This window comes from Pezoporus flaviventris, unplaced genomic scaffold (assembly GCF_033815535.1).
Source record: "Pezoporus flaviventris isolate CSIRO_AGI_PZ_B2104156 unplaced genomic scaffold, CSIRO_AGI_Pfla_v1 ptg000036l, whole genome shotgun sequence".
Classification (NCBI taxonomy): domain Eukaryota; kingdom Metazoa; phylum Chordata; class Aves; order Psittaciformes; family Psittacidae; genus Pezoporus; species Pezoporus flaviventris.
In genome coordinates, this window is record NW_026892584.1 from 13595615 (window position 1) to 13621883 (window position 26269).

The window sequence follows — 26269 nt, forward strand, 5'->3', positions numbered from 1 at the left end:
AGCTCCATTTAATGTGTGCCATCTACTTTGGCTTCTTGCCCCTAGATTCATTATTTTGCATTTGTCTGCATCAAGCTTCAGTGTTGCCTGCCCCAAAGGATTGTATATCAGAAGTCATGGAAGAATCCTCAAGGTTGGTCTGCAAATCTTAAGTCTCTTGCTAGAATAAATGTGCACTCAGGGTGCTCTATCCTCTCCTCTGTTGTGTCCTTGCCTAGACCTGCTGCTTGTGTGCATCCGTATCTGCCTGTCGTGAGGCATCTCTTGGTGTGCATGAAGTGAGCTTTGCAGCCTTTCCTGCAAAGGCAATGCTGTTCTCACAGCGCAAAGTATTTGGTGCCTGAGACATCTCCCTTTTTATTCCTGCTGACACAGAGGCAAGTCGAGACCTGCAGCTCTGAGTTCTCTTCAGCTAGCCCCCAAAGTAACCTGGGTATAGTTGGAATATTGTTACAGGGAAAATACTGTGAAGTTTTCATGGTGGTAGATACTTAAGAGCATGGGCCTCTCATCTACAACTTGAAGTGAGCCTTATCTTTGGGCCTTGGGGACTGAAGTGCTTTTATGTTAGGTGCAGTGTGAGAGTCCCTTTCTGAAAAGCTTATGAGCTAAGTGCAAGATGGGGGAGCACCAGGGTGCAATTCACCTGTCCAGATGCTGACATATAATATCCCAGACGCTTACCTGCAGTCCCCCTGTAGAGGCAGCAGAGGAAACAAGCCCTTTCATCCTAATGCAGATAGATACCTGAAACAGGTCAGGCAGATTGTGCCTGTCTCTTATTGATGGTAAAGAGGCTGTGGATGATGGGCTTTCATGGAGACATCTTTCTTGTAGGTGAGATGATTCCCTGTGCCTCTTCCTTTAGTCAATAAGCTACTCTTCATTTTGGTTCCTTTCTGGTCAAGAGCTGCAGCAACTGGAAGACACAGTTAAACACTTCCCAGAAGTGCTTCTAGCAAAAGTATTAGGATAGAGCTCCAAACCTATCCCAGCTCTGGAGCATTCTAACCAAGTGAAAGGAGTGGGGGTCCTGACCTCGTGCATGTGCCTGAAGAGCAGTCCTGTTGTATTGCAGTGGGAAAAGATTTGAGACCTCTAAACCTGATGCTGAGACAAGGGCATGGGGGCTTCACATCGTGGATTAATGGATAATAGCAGAAGGAGTCCTGTGGTGCCTCTACAAGGGCAGCGCATCTGTGTGTTCCAGGCTTGATGGGTAAAACCCTTTCTACTAGGGGAAAAAGAGCTTTTACCTAACAACTGAAGTGCTGTTAAATGCTGTAATGGGACTTTGGGGGTTATGGAACCAGTTTCTGTAGTTTTGTATCCCACTTGAGCTGAACCTTTGTGGTTGCTCTGAAGAACTTGGCGTGGTCTGCAGAGAGCAGGTTGGAGGAGACCCAGAGCTGTTCTTGAAAGAACTGGAAAAACAAAGCTGAGCTGACTGGAAGGAATAAAGCCTGGTAGCCCAGGGACGATTTTCTTGCCTGACTGAGTTTCCCCTTTGATTGGGAGCACTTGTTCAATCACGCCTTTTGCTGGGGAAGAATTAGCCCGATGGCAGAAATGTGATGCCTGGGTGTTTTGGGAGTGAAAAACCTGCCCACAGCAAGAGCTTGCAGAGCTTAAACTCAGCCTTTGAGTCCCTGCGCTGGCAGCTGGTTGCAAGCCTGCTTGCAGGAGAGGGTGCTGTGCCAGGCTCTTTACCCTCTGTGTCATGCCTGTGTAGTCAGCATTAAATCCTAGAACCCCAGAGAAAACCAAGAGTTAGTTTTATACCCCACTTTTTTTTTGTTACCAAAACTCATACTGTAATTCCCATCAGTTCAGGCACCTATAAAATGGTGGTTAGCTCTGGAAAGGCTCTGGAAGTCTACTATGTACACTACAGTCACTTCAAATTTTGCAATAGCAGGGAATTTATAGGGGGGAAATTTCTGACTGACACTAGGTGGGAAGAACACATAACCATGCTACAGAAAAAAAGTAAAAACCCCTTCTTACATTACATTATATAGTGCATTTTCCTCACTTCACAACACATCTGATCTCTCCCTGCTGTCTTTCCTGGCTACACGTATCCACCACAAGCATTTTTTATTTTCCTATTTGAAATTCTATGGGACAGAGCGCCCGGGAGAGTATATGAAAACCTTCAGGAGGCTTTTAACTCAGAAAGAAAGGTATAGCAGGGCCTTGTAGTTAAGGGCCACAGCATACATCTTGCTCTGATACTTTCCTGGCTGTCTTTCTGTTCTGAGCTTTGGTAGAATAAATAGTGTCTGTGTTTGAAGAACATCCCAGCAGAGGCATCTGGTACATCATCAGGATGGTGCAGGTTCTTGGCACTTCTGCTGCATGTATCCTCTTGCTGGTCAGCAAGTGCATCGTCAGTGGCACGGAGCAGTGACTGCACACCTGCCCCTTTTGCCTGCTTACCCAAGGTAATTCCTTCTGCTACTCCTTCACATGGCAAAAACAAGTCAGAAAGGCAGAGATATTAACACAGGGTTTTCATTTGCAATACTATACCTGCAGTGCCTTGCTGTGCTCTGTTCATGGGTAAAACACTGAGCCCCATCCACAGTGGCAGTATTGGGCTAGTACCGGCTTTTCTGCTGCAATCCGCCTGCTGCTGCTCAGGTATGCTCTGGCAAAACTGGTTTTTACTTGTTTTTCGCCACCAATGGTATACTTGCTGCCTTGTCAACTGGAGACAGTTCCGAAGTCTGGGAGGTATGCAGTGTTGTCACTCTGCTGTTTGCTCTAATGGTTTACCAAGCCCATTTATGGGTCTTTGAAAGCTGGTGGGAGAAACTGGGGTCATCGGGCTCTTTCACAAAGTTGTTGTAACTATATGACCTTCCTAACTGATTTCCCTCATTCACTCATAAAACATATGTGTACCGAAACCTAGGCAGACAAGGCTGTATCAAGCCTCTAGGCATGGGAGATTGTGTAATACAGTAAAGTTGCATATCATGTCCAGGGCAGAGCTAGCCTTGTTGCACCAAGAATTTCCTTCAGCTTTTCCCTTTAGGGTGGGAAGACAACTCCTATTGCAGGGAGTCCCAGGTTCCTCCTGTACTCCACCAAAGGCTGCTTGGGTGTCTGATTCAGCTCTGCAAATAGTGCCTAGTAGCTTCAAACTGGATGCGAGGCCGACTGGTATTATTTCCCTTGTGAAGGCTAAAGCAAGGGAGGGAATTTAAAGCAACTTGTCTTAGCCTGAGTCAGCATTACGGAGTTGCGAGCATGTCTCTGTAGAGCCTAGTGAAAGGTCCCTGGCTTATCTGACTTGATATTTTGCTGGTTGCACAACTTGCGCATCCCATAGATGCAAATATTTTCCTGGGGATGGCCCGGTTGCCCAAGGAGGGTGTTTGTTCAGATTCTCATGCTTTGCAATTAATATAAGCTTGCAATTAATACAAGCCTCTCAACTGTGTGAGAGAAAGAAGGGGGAAGTGGTGCTAGGTGGTGGTTTGGGTTTTTTTCCCCTCTTCCTGTTGGTGTTCCTCACCAGCTGGCTACTTTGAAACGAGCATGTTGTGGTTTTTTCCTTAAGAAGCAACATGTTGCTGCAAATTCGGCTTTGGAGAGGTGGGAGCTTTTGTCTGCTGTTGTGTGCGAGGCAAGGTTTGTAGTGCTGGTGTACCCAGCCTGCGAGCTGGGTCTGGTTTAAGTGGATGCCTGCCCAGCTGAGTTGCATGGTCCTTCTTCCTTGCTGCATTCCCACACTTGCCTAGTGGTGGCTGGGAGATGCTAGACCTGCTTTTCTCCTTTGTATCATTGCCCAGACTGTGCAAAAGCAGCGAAGCTTACACCACAGCCTGATGTCAAAGGAATCTGAACCTGGTGCATTGCAAGTAACTGTATTTTCTCTGCCTTGTTCAGGTAAGGCAGTGTTATCTCAAGGGCTGTATGAAGTGCGCTTGTCCCGGCTGTGCCAGGCACTGACACAGCTCACAGAGATACTCATGCACATTCTCGTCTGAGTTACTGGATGAAAAATTGCTCCTTCAGAGGGTAAATTTCCTCCATTTTAGTACAGGTTCAAAACCAAGGTATCTAGTTTAGGAGAGCACACTTCATCTTTAGGTACAGCAGCAAAGCTTTGAGTAAACCTCATGAAGTCTGTGGTTCATTGTTTTCCAGAGTACTCTCTAAACATGCTCTTCAGAGAGCATTGATTCCTTTGGTGCTGTAGAACAAAGGAAACGCTTGAAGTGGTGTGGAGGAGTCGTCACTCTATAAAACTCAACCTGGGCCACCGGCTGTGTGTTTCACAGTGATCTCAGCCAGTCACATCGGTGTTTTCTTCAGAGCTTGCAGCCAAATGGAAGTCTTTTAAGGAGGAAAAGGGGAAAGCCAACTACATGAATTTTGGTACCTGATCAGGGTTTTGACTGTTAGTTTAAGTCAGATTTCCTGTTTGAGTTGACGTAGCATATCCTGAGTTTGATCAAAAAATATGTGGAAGTAAAGGCAAATGAAGCCTGTGGAATGGCAGCCACCGCTTGGAACAGCTTCTTTATGGTAGATATCTGTTTGGGTATGAAATGTTATGTTCAGGTTTCTTCAGTTTTCAGAAGTAAGAAGTAAGTCTTCAGTCTTCAGAAGTAAGACTTCTTTCAGAGTCTTACACCCTCTTGGTCTTTTCTTAGGTGTGCAGGTGAAAGGCAAAAATTATTATATGAGGTGATAAAATATTTGTGTTTAGCAGGGGTTTGGGTCCAGATCCTAGACTTTAATCAGCCTCTGACAGAGGGAATTAATTTAAAATGAGACAACCTTTACCCAAGATTTTAAGGATGGATTGTGAGGGTAAGTTGACAAACTCCAGCTTTCAGAGCTCAGTGCTTTCTTTGCTGTGTACTCCTCCAGTACCAGCTATACCATGCTGTGGTCTTGAAGGTTCACTGTAGGGACACACGTGGTCCTCAGGGAGATGTTTTCTGAAAACAAGAGGATTTGAAGGGAGAAATCAAGCAGTGGTTTATTTCCAGTTAAGTGTGAATGATGTCCAAGAGCGAGAAACTGCTGTGTGTGCCTTATGAGCCCTGGGAAACAATAATGGTGAGTGCCACTGCTGTCAGATGAAGCAGGGAGGCTTTATCAGCCCATCGCCTCTTTCCAAAATCTCACTGGTGGCTTGTCTCTCCACCAGGCTCTTGTGAAGGCACGTGATCATGTTTGAGATCTCGCAATACTGGCAGGACTGTGAACATTCAGAGTTCAAGTTTAATCTCTGAATTTATTGTCCCAGGGAAGGAGAATTTTGTTCTGCTGAGGATTTGAGGATAAATGAACCCATAAAATAGAGCCCCTGACTGTAGATACTGCGGTGGTTCTCTGCTCCTGTTAAGGAAAAGAGCAAAATCAAACAAAAAACAACCCACCACCAAAACCTGACAGAGCTGCTTGTTTTAAAGTGAAGACTTTCTGTGGTAGTTCTAGTGACTGTTTCCTCAGGGGAATCATTTCCATATCTTATGAGTAATTTCTGAGTCCAACTTGAAGCTCACAAGGCAGAGCATGTCGTGACAAGAGCTAGAAAGTTTGCATCATCAGATGAGACTGGATCATTTTCTAGCAGTGCTGGTTCACATCATCTCTCTGTTTTCCTGCTTGCTTTTTCCTAACCACTGGAGAGGGAGAAAAAAAACCAAGCCGGGGGGGGGGGAACCCCCTAACAGCCTTTAGTATTACCCAAACACTCTTGCAGTCTTGTATAGTCAGCAAAGGCATCATGGACAGATTTTCTGAGTATGGGTGAGCAGAATTTGAGAGGAACCCCAGAACACATCGTACCCAGACTCCTACCACTTGAACAGTGACTTCATAGCTATTGCAATTTATTTTTATAGTAACAGACCAATAAAAGCCTGAAGGTGTGAAAAGCAATGCAGCCACCAGTCTGAGCCAGCATGTAGACTGTGGTCTTCTGGTGCACATCCCATCTCTGTCCCATCAGCTCTGCCTGGAGCCTTTTTGGTGTGGTATATTTGCCATAGCTTGAGAGATGGGTTTTGGTGCCCTGAAGTCCACTTTTGAACCCCCTTTACAGTAATCATGGCTTAAGTATCAGTTCTGGTGTCTTTGCTGATGTTTGTGAGGGCAGATGCTGACCACAGTGGTAACCAATAGAATAAAAGGTCAAGGCTGGTTTGCTGGTGGCTGAGGGCGATGGCAAAGGGTGATAGCATGAAGTGCTCCCAGCAATTGGTTATTTGCAGAGTGATGTAGGTCATATAACAGATCTTCCCATCCCTGCAGTCTAATAGGATGTAGAAAATATAATTGTTTTCATGATATTATTGTTACACGCTGGGGGATTTCAGGCAGATGCTTGGATTTTTCCCAGTGGGCTGAAGGGATGTTCAGGTTTTGTTTTATTTATTATATTTCAAGCTACAGTCAAAGAACCATGAGTCAGCTTGATCTTTGCAGCAGTTCCTCCACTGTTATTCCCAAGAATTGTCTAAGATGCCTGCACCTCCACTAGGATGGGTGAACCCAGAGGCTGCTATATAACATATGCAGGATTATTTTTGTCACCCCCCTTGCAGAAACTCCTTAGGGAGGCTCTGTGTGTCCTTAGGAGCCAGTGGTAGGAGAAAGGAGGGGGGGAATGTTTTGTGCCTCTTAGCAGAGGGTCCTGGGAAGACACTCAGCTGCTGTTCCAAGGAAGAAGTTCTCTGTGTCAGGAGTCCACCAGCGCCATGTGCAAAGCCTCATGGCAGCCAGATCTCCAGGGAGGAGGAAACAATGTAGTCACCTCCTTTCTTCTTCTGCTATGATTGCTGACTTTCATAGCTGCTCTGTGGGCATTCTCTGTGCCTCCTGGCTGAGTGAAGGTGTATTTTAACCCTTCCTTTTCCAGGAAATGTCAGTCTACCTTGCTGTTCTTGTCAAGATGCTGAGAGAGGTAAGTGGGCTAAGACTGAAAACTAAAATAGACCAAGTGAGTTCTCAGTGTTGATTATCTTGGCTTTAGTGGCTTCGCTACAGGGAAGCTGGTTTTTACCTTTTCCTTAACATGATCCTTTGAGGTCAGATCTTGGTTTTGGGGTTTGCATGTTTGGTCTGACTCGTCAGCTTGGGCTGTCCTCTCCCTTACTTTGGGAAACTAAAAAAGTCTTACCCCTTGTCCATACTGCATGCACACAGTGACTTAGGGCTGTCAGAAGTCAGCTTTGGAATTCTGTATTTTCCTTTTGTGGTTATGTTTTTTTCAGGCCAGATGCAGAACTGTTTGCATGGGCCTTATAAAGTCCAAGAATAAATCCGATGAACACTGCTGTGTCTCTGCAATGTGTCCTTCACCATCACTGCAGAGTTGTGCTTGGACAGCAGGGTCACAAAGTCTGAAAGGCTAGTGAGAGGTGGCTGGACCCCAGGGAAGAAAATGGGAGGCCTGGTAAAAAGAAGTGATGCTCATTGCTGCAGGGTGTTAGGGCAGTTGGTGCCTTCAGAACATAAAGATTTGGGTGTTGTATGGACAGCAGGAAATCCAGAGTTAAAAAGAAAGAAATTCTCCAAAGTGGAAACTTTGCTGTAGGAGCTCCCTGGTTTTATTTTTGCAGATCGTCTGGCAGGATGAGACCCTGCCCTGGGACCAAAGATGGCTTCCACTGGAAAGAGTGAAAGAAAGTTTAAGGCTATGTGAGGATCCCCTACGTCTTTGATGCCCAGCTGCCACTTAACACTGCCCAAATGAAGTTATGTTACAGTATTTACAGTGTGTTACAGTTCAAAGTTCAAAAGTCCCTTCTTACTTTCTTTTGTTGTGTTTTTTTTTTTCCTCTCCAACATGTGTGACCTTTTCTTGCTGCTGCTGCATAGGTTTTGCCTGAAGTTTGCTGTGCAGAGATTGGTCTGTGGTGGAGGTGCATTGCCGTGCCTGCCAAAAGGCTGTTTCATCTTGAGGAGCACCTGATGTTGGAGTGGTGTGGGCTGATGTTGCCCCATTTTACTTTCCCCAAACTGTGACTATTCTGGTGCATGCCACAAATGTTTTGGGCTGTATTTTGCATGGTCTCTTTCTTCATATACTCTCAGAAACCAGGTGCTGCAGAGCAAGGTGAAATCCTGTCTGTAGGTGTTTTAAGTACCAGCTGTGTCTAGTCACCAGGTACCTGCGAGAATGCTACCAGCTGTGGTCAGGTGCTGGTCTCTGGCTGACTAGTCCTACTAAAGACATTCTTTCTCTCTCTGTTTAGAGACTTGAAGGTTTTCTTCTTTCTGTTTGCAGTTGGTAGCTCATGTCCAAGCTCTCTTATATCTTCTTGTCTGTTCACTTAATGAACACTCTTGGTTGTTTTTTCCACAGTGAGTTGTCATCCCTGAAGCTCAGGGCATGAATAACCCCTGCTCTCTCAGCCTGTCTTCACAGGAGAGGTGCTCCAGCCTTCTGATAATCTTTGTGGCCCTTCTCTGGGCTTGCTCCAACAGATTCACATCCTTCTTGTGTTGGAGGCCCCAGAACTGCACACAGTACTCCAAGTGAGGTCTCACGAGAGCAGAGTAGAGGGGCAGGATCACCTCCTTCGACCTGCTGGTCATGCTCCTTTTGATGCAGCCCAGGATACGGTTGGCTTTCTGAGCTGTGAGTGCACACTGAAGCCAGCTCGTGTTAAGTTTCTCATCGACCAACACCCCCAAGTCCTTCTCTGCAGGGCTGCTCTGAATCTCTTCTCTGCCCAGCCTGTAGCTGCCTGGGATTGCTCCGACCCAGGTGTAGGACCTTGCACTTGGCATGGTTAAACTTCATGAGGTTGGCATCAGCCCACCTCACAAGCGTGTCAAGGTCCCTCTGGATGGCATTCCTTCCTTCCAGCCTATCAACCGAACCACACAGCTTGGTGTCATCGGCAAACTTGCTGAGGGCGCACTCAATCCCACTGTCCATGTCAGCGACGAAGATGTTGAACAAGACCAGTCCCAACACCAATCCCTGAGGGACACCACTTGTTACCCGTCTCCAATTGGACACCGAGCCATTGACCACAACTCTTCTGAGTGTGACCATCCAGCCAGTTCCTTATTCACCAACTGGTCCATTCATCAAATCCATACCTGCAATTTAGAGACAATGATGTCATGCATGCCTTACACAAATCCAGGCAGATGATGTCAGCTGCCTTTCCTTTATCCACAAATGCTGTAACCCCACTGTAGAAGGCCAGGCCATCAAATTGGTCAGGCAGGATTTCCCCTTGGTTAAGCCATGTTGATTGCTGCCGATCGCCTCCTTATTGTCCATGCACCTTAGCATAGCTTCCAGGATAATCTGCTCCATGATTTTGCCAGGCAGCAAGGTGAGACTGACCAGCCTGTAGTTCCCTGGGTCTTTCTTTTTCTGTTTATAAAAATGGGGGTTATGTTTCCCCCTTTCCAGTCATCAGGAACTTCACTGGACTGCCACGACTTGTCAAATACAATGGATAATGGCGTGGCAACTTCATCTGTCAGTTCCCTCAGGACCCACAGATGTGAGGTGCAGTTACACCTAGCCTTGAGGCATTTATCAGAGGGACCTCATGTGCTCTGCTGCTCTCAGAGGCTTTGCTTATTTGTTAATCAGCTTGCCAAGCTTCAGTGTTGACTTGGAGTCACATCTCACACAGGCTTGGTGTCTCGCTTTTCTGTGGTTTCTTTTCAGCTCTACTGTGCCTCTGGACACTGGCTGGGAGCCCACCCAAATGCTGCATGTCATTGCTGTTGTGGGCTCGCAAGGAAGCTCTGGAAGAAACCCCCCCCCCCCAGCTTCTGCTGATTGTGCAGGTCTGCCAGCAGATGCTGGGGGCTGTGATGGTGGTGATGTAGTAGGTCTCCTGCTGTCCCCTGCATAATCAACTGCAGCCAGTGATGAGATGCACAGTCCTGTGGCAAAAGCTCAAACATGAGGGAGCAGAAATCCCCAGCTTCACCAATAAGTTTCCTGTGTGACCATCAGCGAGTCAATTGCTGTGGGTTCCTCATTGCTGGGTGGAGCTACTATTTCCTTGATCTGCTGCACTGTGTGTTCCTGGGGAGTGGGGTGTATGAACCGGTGTGGAGGCTACACAGAGTTGAAGGAGCCTTTCTTCTGCATCCATGCTGTGGTGCCTGCAAGACAGGGAAAAGGAGTCCCTGTGCGCTGTCTTTTTGTTGTTCAAGGGAGAGTCCTCCCTTTTCAGTATGGACAGCTGTAATGTATACATCTTCAGTCTGATTTGCAGCAGCTCTGTGCTGTGACAGTGATGCATTTAAATAACCCACCCACAACAACATTGTTTGGGTTTTGTTTTTTTTCTTTAAATCCAGACTGCTGCAGAGGGAGGGGACATGAGCTTCACGTTAACGAGCCTGTTGTGGCTGAGATTCAGCACAAGCAGCAAAGTGACGTTTGTGTAATCCAGGACCCAAACTTAACAAAGTCTGCTGATGCAGACTTAAATCTCATCTGCTGATGCAAACTTAAATGTCATGTCTTAACTTTCAGACCTCTGTTTCTGTCAGTGTTGTGTGATGGTTGCTCTGTATTGCACACAATGTGTTGGTTGGCTCTGCCTGGCTTCAGAACTGGTTGTGATGAATTAATTTCCCTTGGCTGTGTTTGGAGGTCTTCTCCAGACCTCTGTGCCAGGCATCCTCAATGTCGCCATCCCTCCAGGCTGCAGCTGCTGAATCTGTAAATAAGCAGTGTGATCCTGAATATCTGCTGCATAATGACTGATGCATAGTCATGCTTGTGATAGCATTGTCACTTTGCTAGTAATGTGTCCTGATGGGAAGAAGAGCAGGGATGGGGTCCCAGCAGCAGGTGCCTGCTCGCTTCCTTTTACCTTGTCATCCTGCTGCCCCCTTGTTGGCTCCCTAAGATGCCTCATCTCTTGCTTTTGTAATGAATTTTCCTCATCTCCTTCTCCCACGTTTGCTAAAGCAAGCCCTGCAGGTTTGCTTTTTTTGCTGTGGTGCCACCTTCCCCTTCATCCCTGGTCTGCTAATAAACAAGGGTGTGTGTCTGCAAGGGCCAAATTAATGTAGGAGGATGATCGTTACATTTGATCATGTAAATTGAATGGCTTACTAATAAAAGAGATACTCTTGGAAGGATCTGATTTTGGCTGTTTGGGGTCACTCAAGCTGTTCCTTTGAGCTCTGCCTCTGAATGAACTGCATGAGCAGCTTTTTATCAGTGTCCCGTTGGGAATGCAAAGGCAAGAAGGAAGCTCAGTCTTTTTCCCTCATGCCAAAACGTACTGTCCCTTGTGTGTAGCTAGCCTGTGGAGATGATGCCATTGCACCTGTGCTGCTCTACCTTCTGTCTGGAAAAATGAGGGCAAAAATAATGCTGTATCACCTTTCCCTGGAAAAGGTAAAACTTCACAAGATACGATTAATGGCCTGTGAAATAGCACATGTGAAAGGGATGGATGAGGGTTAACTCTTGTTTTCGCCTTCAGTACAAAATCCTAGGTGCTGTCCAGGGAAGCTGGGGGAGCCAAATTGGGTATTAAAGAAAGGTCCCCTAAGATACACCTGTCTGAGTCTAACCCACCCAGAGCTGGCTGTCCCTGCAGAGAGGGAGCCTTCTCACTCTTCCTCTGTATTTCTTTTCCTTCTAGGGGGACTTGAGCCATCCCCAGACAAGAGGACCCTAATTTCTCTGCGGGACCGGTTATCCATCCAGAGGGTGAGTGCCGTATGGGCAGCAGCAGACTGGGCTCCTGCTGTTCCAAACTAATTTGTCTGCTTTTCTGCTGCTGGCCTACAGATTCCATTTCATTCCACACAATCCTAATGCCTCTGGCTTGCTGTTTGGGCCTTTTTGCTGCAGGAGCGGTAGTACAATAGGGCATATGCTGTGTGAACTGGTTTATTTCTGGAGACTGGAGCTTACCAATACTCATGTAATCTAATTTTGCTCCAAAACCTGGCCTTTTGAAAAGTCCCTTATCCATTAAATGCTAAAAGAAAAAAATGAAAACCTAAGAGCATTGTCAAAACAATTCTTTAAACTTTCCAGATGCAAATATCCTGTTTCCTTATCCATTTATTTGCTATAAAATTATATATGTGTCAGGATTTAAGACAAGCAGGAAGCTGAACAGCTAAACCTGTTTCCATTGCAAATTCTCAGTGAAAATGGCTCAGATGCATTTTCTGAAACCAGCTTCATAATGTTTCCCTGTCAGCTGTTGTTTTGGATGGACAGGGAAGGATGGGGAGGGAGAAGAGCATGGAAATCTCATAGGGGCAATGCATTTCTTAATTATGGGGTATGTTTTTTTTGGCCTGATACTCGGTGATAGTGCTCAGGTTGGGTGGGACTGGGCCTTTTCTAAATGATACACAAGGCCACCTTATACCAATGGCTTTCTCCTTTCTTGTAGCTGGGCTTTGAGCAGGGAAAAGAGCAGCAGTGTTCACCATGTCCCTCTGCTCCCAGCCCTGCCAGCATCTGTGCATCGGAGCATCAGCTGCCTCTCTGCTGGCTGCCTGTGCCCACAACCCAGTTGTGATTTCGTTAGCATAGTTAGAGAGCAGAGTGCCTCTTATGGACTCTGTGCTTTCCCACTTGATGTACCTTGACCCCCCAATTATCTCTGTTCAGAGAAGCTGGGCTGGGATGGAGCTGTCAGCTCTGACAGCCCAACACAAAGACCCAGCAGAGACCAATGGCTTTCTCATCCGAAACCTCTACTGAGAGCTTTTTTGTCTCATGTGAAGACCCCGGATGGGAAGTCATGTTGCCTGAATTTAGTTCCCAGCTTTACAGCCCATTGATGACTTGGGAGAGTCCCTTGGTTTGTTTGCATCCCCTTGCCTGTCTGTACAAGGAGGAGGATAGTGTTTCTGATGATGCATGGCCACCACCCCCAGCTCTAGCACTGGGTGCTCCATCTCTTGCAGCTCCGTGTTGAGATCTGAATTTGTCCCATCTTACGCTGTTGTAGCAGAGAGCCAGCTGGCTGTGACATGCTGTAGCATGATGGCAGGACTGGTGGGTCCTGGGAGAGGCCGTACCTTTCCCTGGCAGCTTGCCTGTGTCTGCTCCTTTCACAACCAAGTGGACCAGGCAGAAGACAATCAGGTACCTTATGAAACCAGCCTGGAGACAGTATCTCTTTTAATCCTACCCCATTACTGGGTAGCACTTACCCCAAAGCCTGATGTTCTCTGTCCCTGTTAATAGCTGCAATTACAGAGATCCACTTACACTGGTGCTACGTCCTTGTCTGGTCCAAGTTTCTACTTCATTGTGCCTTATATTTTGTGGGAAAATCAATACAATTTGGTACTGAGTCTAGCAAATCAAAAGATTGCTCAGAGCCTGGGTTGTGGTTGCCTACCACACATTTTAGCAGTTACATTTAGTATAATCTATAATGTGGGTCTTGTTTCTATGGTATCTGTCCATCTCTTCATATGCTCAAGGTACATCATGCTGACTTTGTGTTTCTAGATGGCACATTAATGCGAAGGAAGGTTAAAAGCTGCCTCTTGAGCTCTGCCTTGGCCTCTCCGTTACACAGAGTTTGCTCTTTGCTTCTCTGAAGCAGGCTGGGAGGCCTGGGAGAGGTCTCTTTTCCAGGGTGAGGTGGAGAGCTGCCAGCCCAGCCCATGAACCACTTTCCTGGCCCTGGGAAGATGGAGAGGAGATGAAAACAAAGGAGCAGTTTGCAGTCTTCTGCATGTCAGCAGCGAGAGCATTTCCTACCCCATGGTGCGTCCCCACATGCGTTGGCAGAGTCAAGACTAGGTCCTAAGTCCTGACTGCGAGATAAGAGCTCAGTTTTGATTTAGTCGTCCCCTGTTGTCCCAGCCTGCTTTGTGGTGTGTTCCTGCCATCGTGCATCCACCTTTACCAGGCTTTCGGGCAAAACTGCAGCCTCCTCTTCCCTTACGCAGGCCACTCTTGCTCATCTAAGAGTGTCAAACAGCACTTAAGTAATACATCACATATCATGGGCACGATTTAAAAATAACTTCTCCAAAGGTGAGCTCAGTGGTATTCTCAGCTAGTTACTCGGGTGCTGGCCCAGGTGCTCTTTCCTATCTGCTTGTGGCTTTTTTAAGGGTCTGTGTTCAGCAGTTGGGTGGCACATACCGTTTGCTTGCTTGTTTCCTTCAGACCTTTCCGTGGACTGGCACAGGTAACCTGCAGAGCAGCATGCTTACTCTTTGTGGAACTTCGCTTGGAAGATTGGTTCTTCTGCAGAGACTATGGTGGGATGGGCTTCTTGCTTTCAGGGAGAAGGGTGCAATGGTGATGGTGGGAGGTGAAGATCCCACTGCGATTCACAAGCACATCCCAGTGCCTGTCAGACTTGCCTGATGGTGTGCTGTTCCCTATGTTCATGATGCTGGAGACTTAGGCAATAAGCAGTCTGGGTTTATAAGCTCCTGAGGTAAGCGGCCTCCTAATCCTTCTTTGGAGCATAGTAATTTTGGTGGCCTGTATTGGCTGGGGGGGGGCAATAACTTCATCCAGAGGGAGAGCTCTTGGGGTAGCTGTTTTGTTTGTGTTCCTGACTTGTGTAGGCTGTTTGCTGTTTTGGGTGGTTTAGGCATAGCTGCCTCCCAGTTGTTCTTGTTAGAGTACGCGGGCAACAAGGAACTTTATTAAGAATATTTATTATTGGAAAGGAAAGCAAGGACAGTGTAAATGGACCTGCAGCTGAAGTAGGAACCAGGGAACAGAAAACAGGCAGCAACTTTGGTGAGGATGGTACCATCTCATTTGTCCTTCCATCTCTTGTGGAGCGGGAAGATGAGCAAGGACTTCACAAACTCTCTGCAGGTGGGTAGTCTCTGGCAGAGGGGTTTTGTTGCCAGAGGTGCTTCATCTGGAAACCATGCAAGGGCTGGGCCCGGTGCAAGGACCTGTCTGTGTGGGTTCAAGATCTTCTGCATTCTGCAAAGCCATGGCTTGCACCTTGCTGGGACATGTTTATGGCTGTTATGGAGAGGCAGTCCCTCTCTTCCAGACCTGCCTGTGCCTTAAACCTGCCCACAGCTTTCTGCTGTTCTTCCTCCCAGGGCTCTCCTTGAATGTATGCCTGTGTTTTGAGCCTCCTACATGATGTCATTCCTTATCTCTTTTTTTTTACCTCTGGAGCAATATTCTTACACTGGGTTTCTTAGGATAAGCTGCCTCTTCTTTCAGATCTTGAAGAGCCTGCAGAATGTGGAAGAAGCCATTCTGTTCCTCTTAGGCTTTTTTCTTCCCCCCCCCCCCCCCCCCCCGAAGACATTTATTATCTCCAAGTCATTTCTCCAAAGCAGGGCCACCATTTTCAACTTCTGTCACATCTCTCTTTTTGTCTGTGGGCTGCGCTGTCTGAGTTTGGGGGTACGCAGCCAGCAAGCCAACAACAAGCATATTGGGTTGCATTTGCAGCCCACTTGTTAATTTAAAAAGCAACAAGTAGATTAAAATGAAGCATTGGATAGGCTGTGATTCATAACAGAGCATCAGCTTGCCAGGCTTGTTTGCCTGATTTCTTTCAGGCTAGGCAGGCCATGGAGAACATCAGCATTTTGATCCTTGAGTGAAAATGAAAGGTGGCATTTCATGATGCTGGAGAGGTTCCTTCAGAGGCTGTATTTTGTGATGTTTGGGATAGTTTTGTACGTGAGCAAATGGAGGAGCCTGGACTTGCTGGGCTCCCAACTTGCAGGCATGGTAAAAGGCTGAGGTGAGCGCTGTTCTCCTAGAGGACTGCAGACCACTTCTGCCTGCAGGGCATCTCTGCTGAAGGGAAATAAAGTCAAACATAATGTCATTTATGGTCTAAGGGCTTCTTGGTTCATCTCCAAGGGACTTTTGGAGGAAAGGGTGCCCAGTCTGAGATGTGCCCAAAGAGATTTGCAGAGGTGAAACTGACTTTTGATGCCTTTAAATGCAGACTCCCAGTGGACACATAGAGGGTGAATGTTTATTAATGAACAGTTGTGAAGCTGTCATGGCTGGCCTCAGTACAGCAGTGCTTCACAAAAATATCTCCTGGCTTGTATGGTTGGCTTGATGTCCAACCTGGGGTAGAAATAAGGTGATGGGAGGAAAGGGAGGACACATAGAAAGCTTCTTTGGTGATCCTGTTGGAAGGGTGTCAGAGCCTCCCTTGTGTTGAATCTGTTGGAAACCCACTGCAAATCCTTTCTGCTCGACACCTGAGATTTTCCTGAAACTGCAGTGGTGTAATGGGACATACTGGTGGGGCCAAGCCCCTGGAGTTCCTCACCTCTGCTTCTGCCGAGTGAGTTTCTGGAGGGTTCACAGCCAGGGCCCCAAAACCACCTCTTCCCCTGTAGAGGAAGCTCTATGCTGGAGAATAGGGACCGTGAAGAATGTGAAGTTGTTCTTTGCAGGACAGCTGGATCAGTGGGTACCCCTGTAACCTTGATGCCTACACCTGCTTTAGATCTTAGCCCTGCAAAAGCTTGTGCCAGGCATTTCAGTCCTTGATTCTGCGGACAAAGCCTCCAAGCTGCCCAGCACGTGTAGGCAGGGGAGAAAGGTAAGATGTGCCTTCTGTCCTCACGTAACACCTTCATCTCCTCCCTGCAAGACAAAGGCAGGATGCTGATGCCCACCGGGGCCAGGTGCTTGCTCTCTTGTGTGGCTTCTTGTGTGAGGCTGGCAGATGTTTCTTGTTTGCCAGAGCTGCGTGGCTCTGACTGCTGGGCTGGGATCAGCTGCTGCTGCCAGGCGGAAGCACTCGGCGAGGCTTTCCTAGACAGCTTTGAATGGGAGCCAGGAGCCCTCTCACTACAGGAGAAAATCCACGAGGTCAGGAAATGCAGCAGCAGCAGCTCTGGCTCCATGCTGGTGCTGTTGGCTTGGCACATGGATCCCAGCCCTCGTCTTCCCCAGCAGTGCTCCTGAACTGCTGTCCTCCTCCCTGTCTTGCTCAGCTGTTTGTTGGACAGCCGTGCACAGCTTCTGGGAGTGCAACAGTTGAGTACCTCGAAGATGACAAATTTGGATGGGCAGGGAAGATGCCAACCGGTGTCAGGCTTTCAGATCTTGAAGAGCTTGCAGAGGATGGAAGAAGTGCTGTTCCTGCAGTGTGTGGGACTGAGAGGCTGTGCTTTCGTGTTTCCCTGCTATTTTGTGGTCAGTTCTGTCAGGGCTCTGCGTTAGCTGCTAAGAAATAGAAGCTCTTGTTTATCCTCCTTGGAAATCCTCGTATCAGGAGAAGCTTTCACAACAGCCAATAGGCTGTAAACCTCTGTCTGGTGGATCCCCAGACTGAGCATGAAAACTTGGAATGTCTTTTGCTACCTCTGAGGCAGGAGCTCTACTCTCTCTCCCCTGCCTCTGTATTTTAGGAGAGCCAGAAACATTGGCTTGGGATGGCTGTTTCTTAAACCAGCCCAAGTGGTGGTGGTGATGATGTTCATGAGGCATCGAAACCTGTACATGTGTCACTGGGCAGCCTTGCTCTTCCCATGTTCAGGAGCAGACTGTGATGGGGAGCTATGAGGTGGTGTTGGTAAGGTCAGCTTGGGGATAAGACCAGCTGCCTAAGTCTGTAACAGACGTTGGCCATATGGAAATCCCTGCTTTCCCTGCAGGTTTGGCCAGGCTCCTCCTTCTGTGGTATTTGCATATGCTCTGATGAGCAGTTGGGTCTGCATGTTCCCTGTGAAGAGCTTGCAGCGTGGGTCCTTCGGGAAAGGGAGCAAGCTTGTCTGAACATTGATTTTTAGCACACATTAATTCAGGCAGCTCTCGCACCCAGAGCTGTCCATCATTCCCCACACTCTCGCTCTATATTAGGACATGTTTGCAGCAATGGTATGAAACAATCAGGTGGACTTTGCCATCCTCAGCAAGCTGCAGAGCCTCTTCTGCCATTGCTGGGGAGAGGAAGGCATGTGGGGTGGTGAAGAGTTGGCGAAGGTGCAGCAGCTTCAGCTGCAGCCCTGAGCTGGGGAAGACCCTTAAGCTGCTGTGAGTAACCACCTCGGCCTCCACATCCTGCTGCAGTGTGGACCAAGAGCCTGGTGTGGCTGTGTGGGCTGAGGGTCTTCTGAAGAGATAGGCCAAGCAGTGCCTTCCACTGCAGTGGTCTCGAGGGAGGACCCTGTCCTCAGGGACTCATGCCTTCCCCATATTGAGTCTAGGGTTTTCTCACTGCTTTGCAAGTCCAATAGGCCTTGGTGGTTGTGCAGGTACCCTTGAGCATCGTCATGGCTGCTGCTACATCATCAGCATCAGATGCAGAACAAGGTCCATTGTAGCTGCTGCAGGGTTTTATTTACAGCCTCCGTATGTTTTGCTAGGGGTTGCAGATCTCCATGCTTTGTATGAAAGATGGAAGCTGGTTGTAGAGACCCTTCTGTGTTCATCTGTTCCACTGCAAGAGTGATCCTCTCTCCTGGCCAGCACTGTTTGGTGGAGAGGGTCAGTCAGTGTTTGCTTCTCAGTCCCCTTTTCAGCCTGTCACAGTCCCTCATGGCGGTTGTGTCTTCCTGAAAGACAAGAAGCCTGGGGTGGGGATTTCTCTTGTCCTTGAGAAGTAGTGTATGTGGGAAGTTCATATGCATACGTGAGGGTGTGCGTTAACAGAGCAGTGTGCACACAGCCAGTGTGATAACAGATTGTCTTACATAGCCTTGCTTTCAAACTGCATTTCTCCCTTGGGCACCAGAACAGAGGCACATCAGACTTTTCTGGGAAGCAGTGGCACTTTCGGGTATGGACCTTGGGTATCGCATTATTTTCACCTCATTTCTCCCACAGTCACACTTTTCCGCAGTGTTTAACAACCTTCAGCTTTTCCAGCAGTGAAGAATGGCACAGTAACCAAAGGACATTGTGTTTTCTGCTCTGGTTACTCTTTCACACACCCTCCCTTGCCCTTCTTCAGGACTCTGGATGCTGAGAAGGGCATGAGCTTTGTTTGCCTTCCTGCTACAGAGACAGCAGCTCAGAAAAGGTCTTTGACAAGAGGCAGTTGTGTCTGACTGCTCCCAGCTTGAGTGGGTGATTGAACTGTCTGAGTGGTTTAAGGTTGCAGTCTGGTGGGGATTGAAGGCAGAAAGTTCTGGCCTCATTTCCATTAGATCTTTGCAGCGTTAGCAAATGCATCAGATGCAGCCTGGGTCTAGAGTGGCCTTTGCCGGCACACATTGTACCAGCTTCTATGGTTTCAGGAGCTGGGCTGGTGAGCCCAGGGAGGAGCATGGAGTGATTTAACATTCGGGGGATGGAAGACTGTCTAATCTCTGTGCAGTGATGTTGCAGGCTGTATCAGGTGGTGATGGGCCAGGGGAACCATGAGCTTGTATCTGCAGTACCTGCTGTCTGGGTGATGTCCTCAGCTCGCAGGTGATGGCTGTGGACCAGTGTCTGACCCTGGGGTAATTTGCAGTGGGCAGGGGTTGCAGCTGAATGAAGGGGTCTTCCTGAGTTAAAGTTTGTTCATCTTGGTGGAGATGGAGGAGAAATTTAGGGGATGAGGTGCAGGAGTGGGTTGAAGTTTCTCCTGCTGAGGGGCTGTGGCAAGTACGCAGTGCTGCAAAAGCTGGTTTGCTCATCCTGACCCTAATCATCATTCCCAATTAGCACCTTTCATGATAGCATCTCTTTCTCCCCTGTGGGACATGCCAGCTTCATCTCTTGGGAGGAGGGGTGCCTCTTCTGCTCCCTCCTCCCTCTTGAGATGGCCAGTGCATCAGGAGGCATTGTTAGCTGGAGGACAGGGGTTGTGGATGTGCCACTAGCTCAAACCTGCCTTGTGGTCTGAGGTCTTAACGCAGCCTTGGGGATGAAGCCATGGAGCTAAGGGGGGGTGGAGGGTGGGGGGGGTGGAACTTTTCCCTGCCCCCATGGACATTGACATCCAGATCATGTTGGCTAAGACTTTCAAATCTATCTAGTGATTTTGGATCGCCAGCTTGAGATAAGACAAATCAGTGACAGTGCTGAGTACTTCTGGAAAAACATACCTCTTACATTGGTTACTGTAGGGTTTGCTTTTGATTTGCACAGCCAGATTTCTTATGAGGAACACTCCCTTCTGAGGTTTGTTAGGGGAATATGTGAAGTTTGCATCTAGTCAGGCTAAAGGATTGCAGCATATCATAGCATAAACAGGGTTTTGTATTCATTTTGGTGGATTATTTTGCCCATTTTAAAGTAACCTTTATTACTAGCAGAGAGTATTAGGTTAAATAACTCTGGCTGTTGCAGTTCCATGCTGTACTTTTAGATCAAGTTTCATGGGTTTAGGTGAGGCTTTCTCAATGTTTGAGACCCCAGAGCATCGGACCATAAAAGCAGAAGACAGTGGATGCTGGAGGTGCAGACTGAAATAAGTGTAATTTTCTGTGGCTAGATTCCCAGGATAGTTAAATGTGATGGGTAGGAAGACTGTAAGAAAGCCCTTGACCCTTGGGGTATGTGTGCCATCCTGCCGTCTCCCCATTTCCAGGCCACACTTGCCAGGCTGGTGACGTGTCTGCAAACTTGAGATGAGAGACCAGGGTGGTAATTTCATAAAGCTACATTAAAACACATTGCATCCCTGATGGTCGTTTGCTGGCTTTCACCCCAAGGAGCTGAGGGGTGGCTCTGCCAACCACAATAGCAGTGAATCGGGTTTACCATGTCCCATCGTCAATCCCTGCTGAAGTCAAGCAACTTAAAAAGACCATTAAAACCTCAAGAGTGGTATCCCTTTGCCTCCGCCTTGTAGAATTAGGTGTCTCTGTGTTACAGCATGCCAGATCACAGACCTCACTGCATTTGGGTGCTTCTGGGATGCACAGAAGATATCAGCAACACTTGATACCTGAGGAATGAGGCTTGTTTTTGCAGATTTCTGCCTTTCCCAGCAGGAAAGGGGGCTGATTGCTCAGCCCTGCTGCAGTGCAGACAGTCATGGGAAGGACCCCCTCTCCTAATACTGTTTTTCTCCTTGTAGGTGGGTGCTCCTGGAAGTCCTGAGCTGGGGTCAGCTGGAAGATGACTGAGTATAAGCTGGTGGTGGTGGGAGCTGGTGGTGTTGGGAAGAGTGCTTTGACGATACAGCTCATTCAGAACCATTTTGTTGATGAGTATGACCCCACGATAGAGGTAAGTGGCTCTGGGCAGGGAGTCTGTCTACATGTCTTCCTCTTGCTCTTCACCTTGCCTCCAATCCAGAGTGTGTTCAGCTTGGTCTCAAGCAGGGGTGAGCTTAACTGAACTAAAGCAGGGGTGTTGCTCTGCTTCGCAGAGCTATTCTGAGTCTCTGTGCACATGTTCAAAGGTTGCAGTGATTGACTTGTGCCTTCTGCAGAAGGACAGTGGTGCTGAAAAGTGACTGCAAGGGAGGCAGCAAAAGAGGACAGAGCCAGGCAGGGACTGAAAGACAGCATAAAACTCCTCCACTCTGCTGAGGTGATGGTGTAGGGAGGGGTTAAAGGTTTGGCACTGAAGAGCCATTTTGTGCCTGTGCTTCCATTTCTCCTGTGAAATCAGAGTAAATATATTGACTTCTCAAGCAGGGTATTTTGAGATTTACTGATGAAATGGGTTTTATCAGAGCTTGGTCGTATTATGGATGTCCTGTGGTTTGAGCGAGACGTGCTGAGCTGTTGAACTGTTGTGGTTCACGGAGTGCTGCCTCTGCTCCATCGAGAGGAGTTAAAGATTGATGTATGGGTCTCACAGTTGGCATGGATGGTTTCACTGGCCTGTCTAGCTCATCAGACTGCCTGGAGAAGCAGACAGGGACCCTCTTCTCCTCTAGGCTGTAGAGAGAGGGAGTCTGGTCGTCAATATCCATTATACTGTTGTTTTGTCGGGGTTTTTTACTTTTTGAAAATATATTCCATTCTCCGACTGCTTTCACCATTGCTAGTGAGATGCTAGTTACCCCGTGCATAACTTGTGCCTTTGTTTGGGGGAGATGTGGGCAGGAGCTGCTGCTGTGCATGAGGAGTAAGCCCATCCTGGGAAGGCAGATTACAGCTCTGTCATGCTTCTTGGACAGTAACATTTCTCTCTGCACTCCTAGAGGATTTTCTACCAGATGTGTAAATATGCAGCTGTGGTTGCTGCAGTTATTATTATCATAATGGCTAAAGAGCCCCAGCTGGGACCAGAAATCTATTGTGGTAGGTGTTGTATGTGTAGTCCCCACCCTGAAGAGCTTACAACTTAAATAAACAAGCAAGACAAGGCTTAGTAGAAAGGCAGAAATAGTCTTGCAATCCTACAGAGACTGGAAGGAGGGAAAGCACTTAAAAGCATATGCTATTGCATCATTTGGCCAAGGTCACCTAGAAAGTCCATGGCAGAGACTGGAATTTAATTTAAGGGCTCCTGAGTCTCATTGCTGCACTTTGCTTAGGGATGCAGTTGCCTTCTTCCCTCCCTTTTCTTAAAAAACCATTCCAGGTTGGTTTTGGCAAAAGAGGCAGAGGGAAACCTCTCTGGGGAGAGACATCTGCATGGATGGGTCCTCTCTTGGACTCCAGGGTGGGCAGAGGGAGCTCTGACCCAGTGTACTGCGTTGGCATCCTGTCTTTTCTGTCTCCAGCTGCCTGCCCCTGTATGTACCCTGCAGGGAATTTTTCTCCATGTAAATAGGCAGCGGGGAATGTAAACCTTCCATGGCATTTCCCAGCACACCCTCCTCACGCTGCCTGCTCCTGCCGTGCCCTGGGAGATGCCTGCTCTCCTCCCTTGTTTTCTCCCAGCCCCACTCTGCTCTTCTCTTCCTAAAGCAGCCATGAGCTGCTCTTCACCTCTCTTGCCCCTGGTGCTTTTCCACTTGCAGTTCCCACCATCCCTCATGCCTTTGTAGCTCCCTTGGTTGTGCCCCGCATCCCCCACCCTGGCAATGTTCTCACTCATTCTAGGGTGACTCTTCTTAATTATACTTAATTTTACGGGGATTTAGGATGCACAGAGAATTACCTGCCAGCTATATGAATGTGACCAACAAACCACCCTCCTGTGACTAAGCAGCTTTGGATCATGCCCAGGAGCTGACTCTGACTGTTCAGCTGGCTAACAAACAACGGAGCAATGCTGAAATGAGCAGGATAAAAGGCAAAGGAAGAGATACATGCATGGAGCAAAGGTGTTACCCATTCCTTAAATGAAATGAGCGCAGGTTGCCCTGCAAAGGGGAGGTGTGAGTGGGTCAGGGTGCACTGAGAAGATGCTCCCCAAGGCAGGAGGGATGAAGAAGAAAGTTTGTCCCGTCTGTGGCAGACCCCAACTGAGTGCCTGCCCTCCTCCTGCCCTCCTGATTCACTAGTGCAAATGTCTGGCTTTGTAACTCGGTGTTGGCCAACCTACAGCACGTGCTCACATGCCTGCTCTTGGGCTCTTGATGAGCTTTAAGACCTTTACTTTGGATCAGGAGGGCCAAGACACCAAGGAAATGTATGCTACTGGCAGTGTCCCATGGTGAATCAGCAGGGATGGAGTTGGATTGTGTTGAGAAAAAGGTTGATTCATCTTCCAGCTTCTAGCAGTCAGCTAGTAACGGCCTTCTCAAGCCTCTGGTCATGTTCTGACTGTAGCATTTAACAAATGGACCTCTTTGCTGGTCCCTTAGCCCACATGGGATGCTCCCATCATCTATCTGGGATCCTGAGTCTGAACCCCAAGTGGACACTGCTTCTGCTGCCTGGCACTTCATAGCTGGGTCCAGCCACTCTCTCTTGCACAAGAAGGTGAGGTAGGATGCGAGGGGCTGCAGAGGAGCATTGAGGCTGCAGGATGCTGGTGCCTGGTGGCAGCTACCCCTGCAGCAGCAGCAGGCAGGTCACCTGGCAGTGTGGCAGGGGTGGCTGAGCCGCCATCCCAAGTATCCTGAGAGGGGTTAGATGAAGCTGGACACAAAACAAGGGTGAGGAGAGCTTGTCCCCTTCCCTTGGGGAGCAGGGTACCAGGCTGATAATGCCTGTGCTGCGCTAGTGAGCTGTCTGGCCTTACAGGCAGGCTGTTGATGACCTGAGCTGAGATGTGGGATTGCTTCTCCATAGGTGTCCTGTCTGCTGGTGAGGGCTCCTCAGACTGGGGACTTGGCAATTAGTTGTGAACATGTGTGCTGAGGCTGGTCCTTTGGATGCAAGCCAGGACACAGGGGTGGGAGGATGCTCTGCTGGGCAGAGCAGGCGCTGGGGTCCCTTGTGCCAGTCCCTGTCAAGCACTGGGCCCCAGAGGTGAAACCAGTGCTCTTTTACCTTACACCGAGGAGGCTCCAGATACATTATTGATTAGAAATGGGAGCACATCCCTGCAGGGCAGCCTGCCAGTTGCCTTCAGAGTGGTTGGCTGGAAGCCAGCCCATCACTCCACACTTATTCCTGGTGGATCAGCAGTCCCCTATTTGGGAAGGCATGGCTGAGAAGGTTGTGGCAGAGCAGATCTCATCTCCGCTGATTTCACATCCCTCTCCATAAGGTGAAGAAAGACATTAATTAGCCCAGGAAGATGATGCTGTAGTAATGACCCAAAGGGTGGAGGCCGCCTTGGCCCCATTCCCTTTGTGTGCTGCTGCTGGTCCTGTCAGTGGCCTTTGCTACACTGTCTGTCTGCAGACCTGCAGAGCTCATCTGATAACATTATTGTGGTCTTCAGAAGAGCAGCAGACATTTGAATGAATTTAAACTGCAGCTGTAGCCTCTGCAAGTGGCGCAGAAATCATGCTGCTGACTCACACCTTTTTCATACCTTTCACTTTGGTTTCCTTCTCGTGCTGGGAGTTGAGGATGCTGCCGCCATGCCCAGGGAACAGCTGTTGGAGAGGGATGGTGCTGTTCCTCCACACAGGGGCTGCCCCAGCAGCATCCCTGCTGATGAAACTGACCACAGGAGAGAGGCACAGTGGGGAAGAGCAGTGCTTTGAGGAGCCTGCTTTGAAAATGAAACCTTTTCAGGGATGCCTGTGGTGATTTTCAGGCCTTCTCCAGCTGCGATAAGTTGCAGGGAAACCCCCAACTTCAAAGGCACCTGCCTGGATAGTCCTTACCTCCTCTGGAGCCCTCTGGGCACAGACTGGTTGTGGGAAGCACCCTTCTCACAGTGTGATTTCTTTTTATTTTGTTTTTCTCTCATGTTTGAAGAAGAGGTTTGCCATCAAGCACAGTTTGCAGCCTCACTGATGGCACATCACCTCCGGTGCTTGATCTGAGATGCATTGGAGGCGCTGGGTTTCCAGGTGATCTTAAACACCTTCCAGCCACACAGATCCCAGATGGTGGCTGGAAGCCGTGACTGGCCAGTGTTGCCTTTCCTGTGCGTCCTCTTCTAGTACCTGGGCAGGGCTGGCAGCAGAAGGTATTAGCTGGGACTTAACAAAGCTTAGGAAAATAGTTGTCAAGTGCTATGCAGTGTGGTAGAGATGAAGCTGCCCCTGGTCTGCCAGAGGCAGGGCTGGGAATGGTAAGAGCAAGCCAGGGACTGTCTTCTCTGTGGCTCTCCAGAGAAAGGTAAACCCACTCGGCTGCTCCATTTTTCTTTTTTTTTGTTTTTCTTTTCCCTCCCGTTTTGGAAACAGATTGAGTCAGCTGTTCAGTGGGAGCTACACCCAGGCAGAGCATGACCTAGCATCTTCCAAGAGATGCACTGTCTGCATCCCTTCACTTGGGTGGACACAGGCCCCTCTTTAACACATCCTTCTCCCTTTCTCGCTCTTTCTTGGCCTGCAGGATTCCTACAGAAAGCAAGTTGTCATCGATGGAGAGACCTGCTTGTTAGACATCTTAGATACTGCAGGGCAAGAGGAGTACAGTGCCATGAGAGACCAGTACATGAGAACGGGGGAAGGATTCCTCTGCGTCTTTGCCATCAACAACACCAAGTCCTTTGAAGATATTCACCAGTACAGGTTGGTATCCTGGGAAGGGCCCCTTCTCCCTTGCCCTGTGCAAAGGGAAGGCCTTGCTGCTGCACCCTCCTGCCCTCCCTTTTAGATCAGGCCCCATGGTGGAAACGCTGGCTGCCGGCAAAGACAATTAGCTGAAGTGGCCATTCCCCAGGGAAGAGGTGAAGCAGACGGCTAATGTCAGTGACTCCAATAAAACCCATCCAAAGGGATTGCTTGTGGCCTTTGGAGAGTTGATAATGTAATGTTTAAGTGTTTATGGTGACTAGAGAGAGAGCTGATCCTCTCTGACCCCCTCCCGTCCCTCTCTAATTAATGGAATTGCTTTGTTAGTGCAATCGATCTCAGTGACTTCTGCTGGGTCTGGGACCTGAGCGAGGAGGCTGGGAAGGGCAGGGGGGCTGCTTCCCCTGCTGTCAGCTGTCGCAGTG

The 26269-nt window shown here is 48.5% G+C and overlaps 1 protein-coding gene across 2 annotated transcripts in view; it reads left to right on the plus strand.

Annotated features, from left to right (window-relative positions):
- Window positions 1–26269, plus strand: part of HRAS (HRas proto-oncogene, GTPase) — a 42743-nt gene that overhangs the window by 11384 nt on the left and 5090 nt on the right. The window contains exons 2-4 of one of the 2 annotated variants that reach the window (XM_061463201.1): window positions 11619–11686; window positions 20934–21085; window positions 25663–25841. In XM_061463201.1, coding sequence (XP_061319185.1) covers window positions 20975–21085; window positions 25663–25841 — 290 coding nt within the window. In that variant the 5' untranslated portion in view covers window positions 11619–11686; window positions 20934–20974. The remainder of the gene's footprint in view (window positions 1–11618; window positions 11687–20933; window positions 21086–25662; window positions 25842–26269) is intronic. The other variant, XM_061463202.1, reaches the window with a different exon arrangement.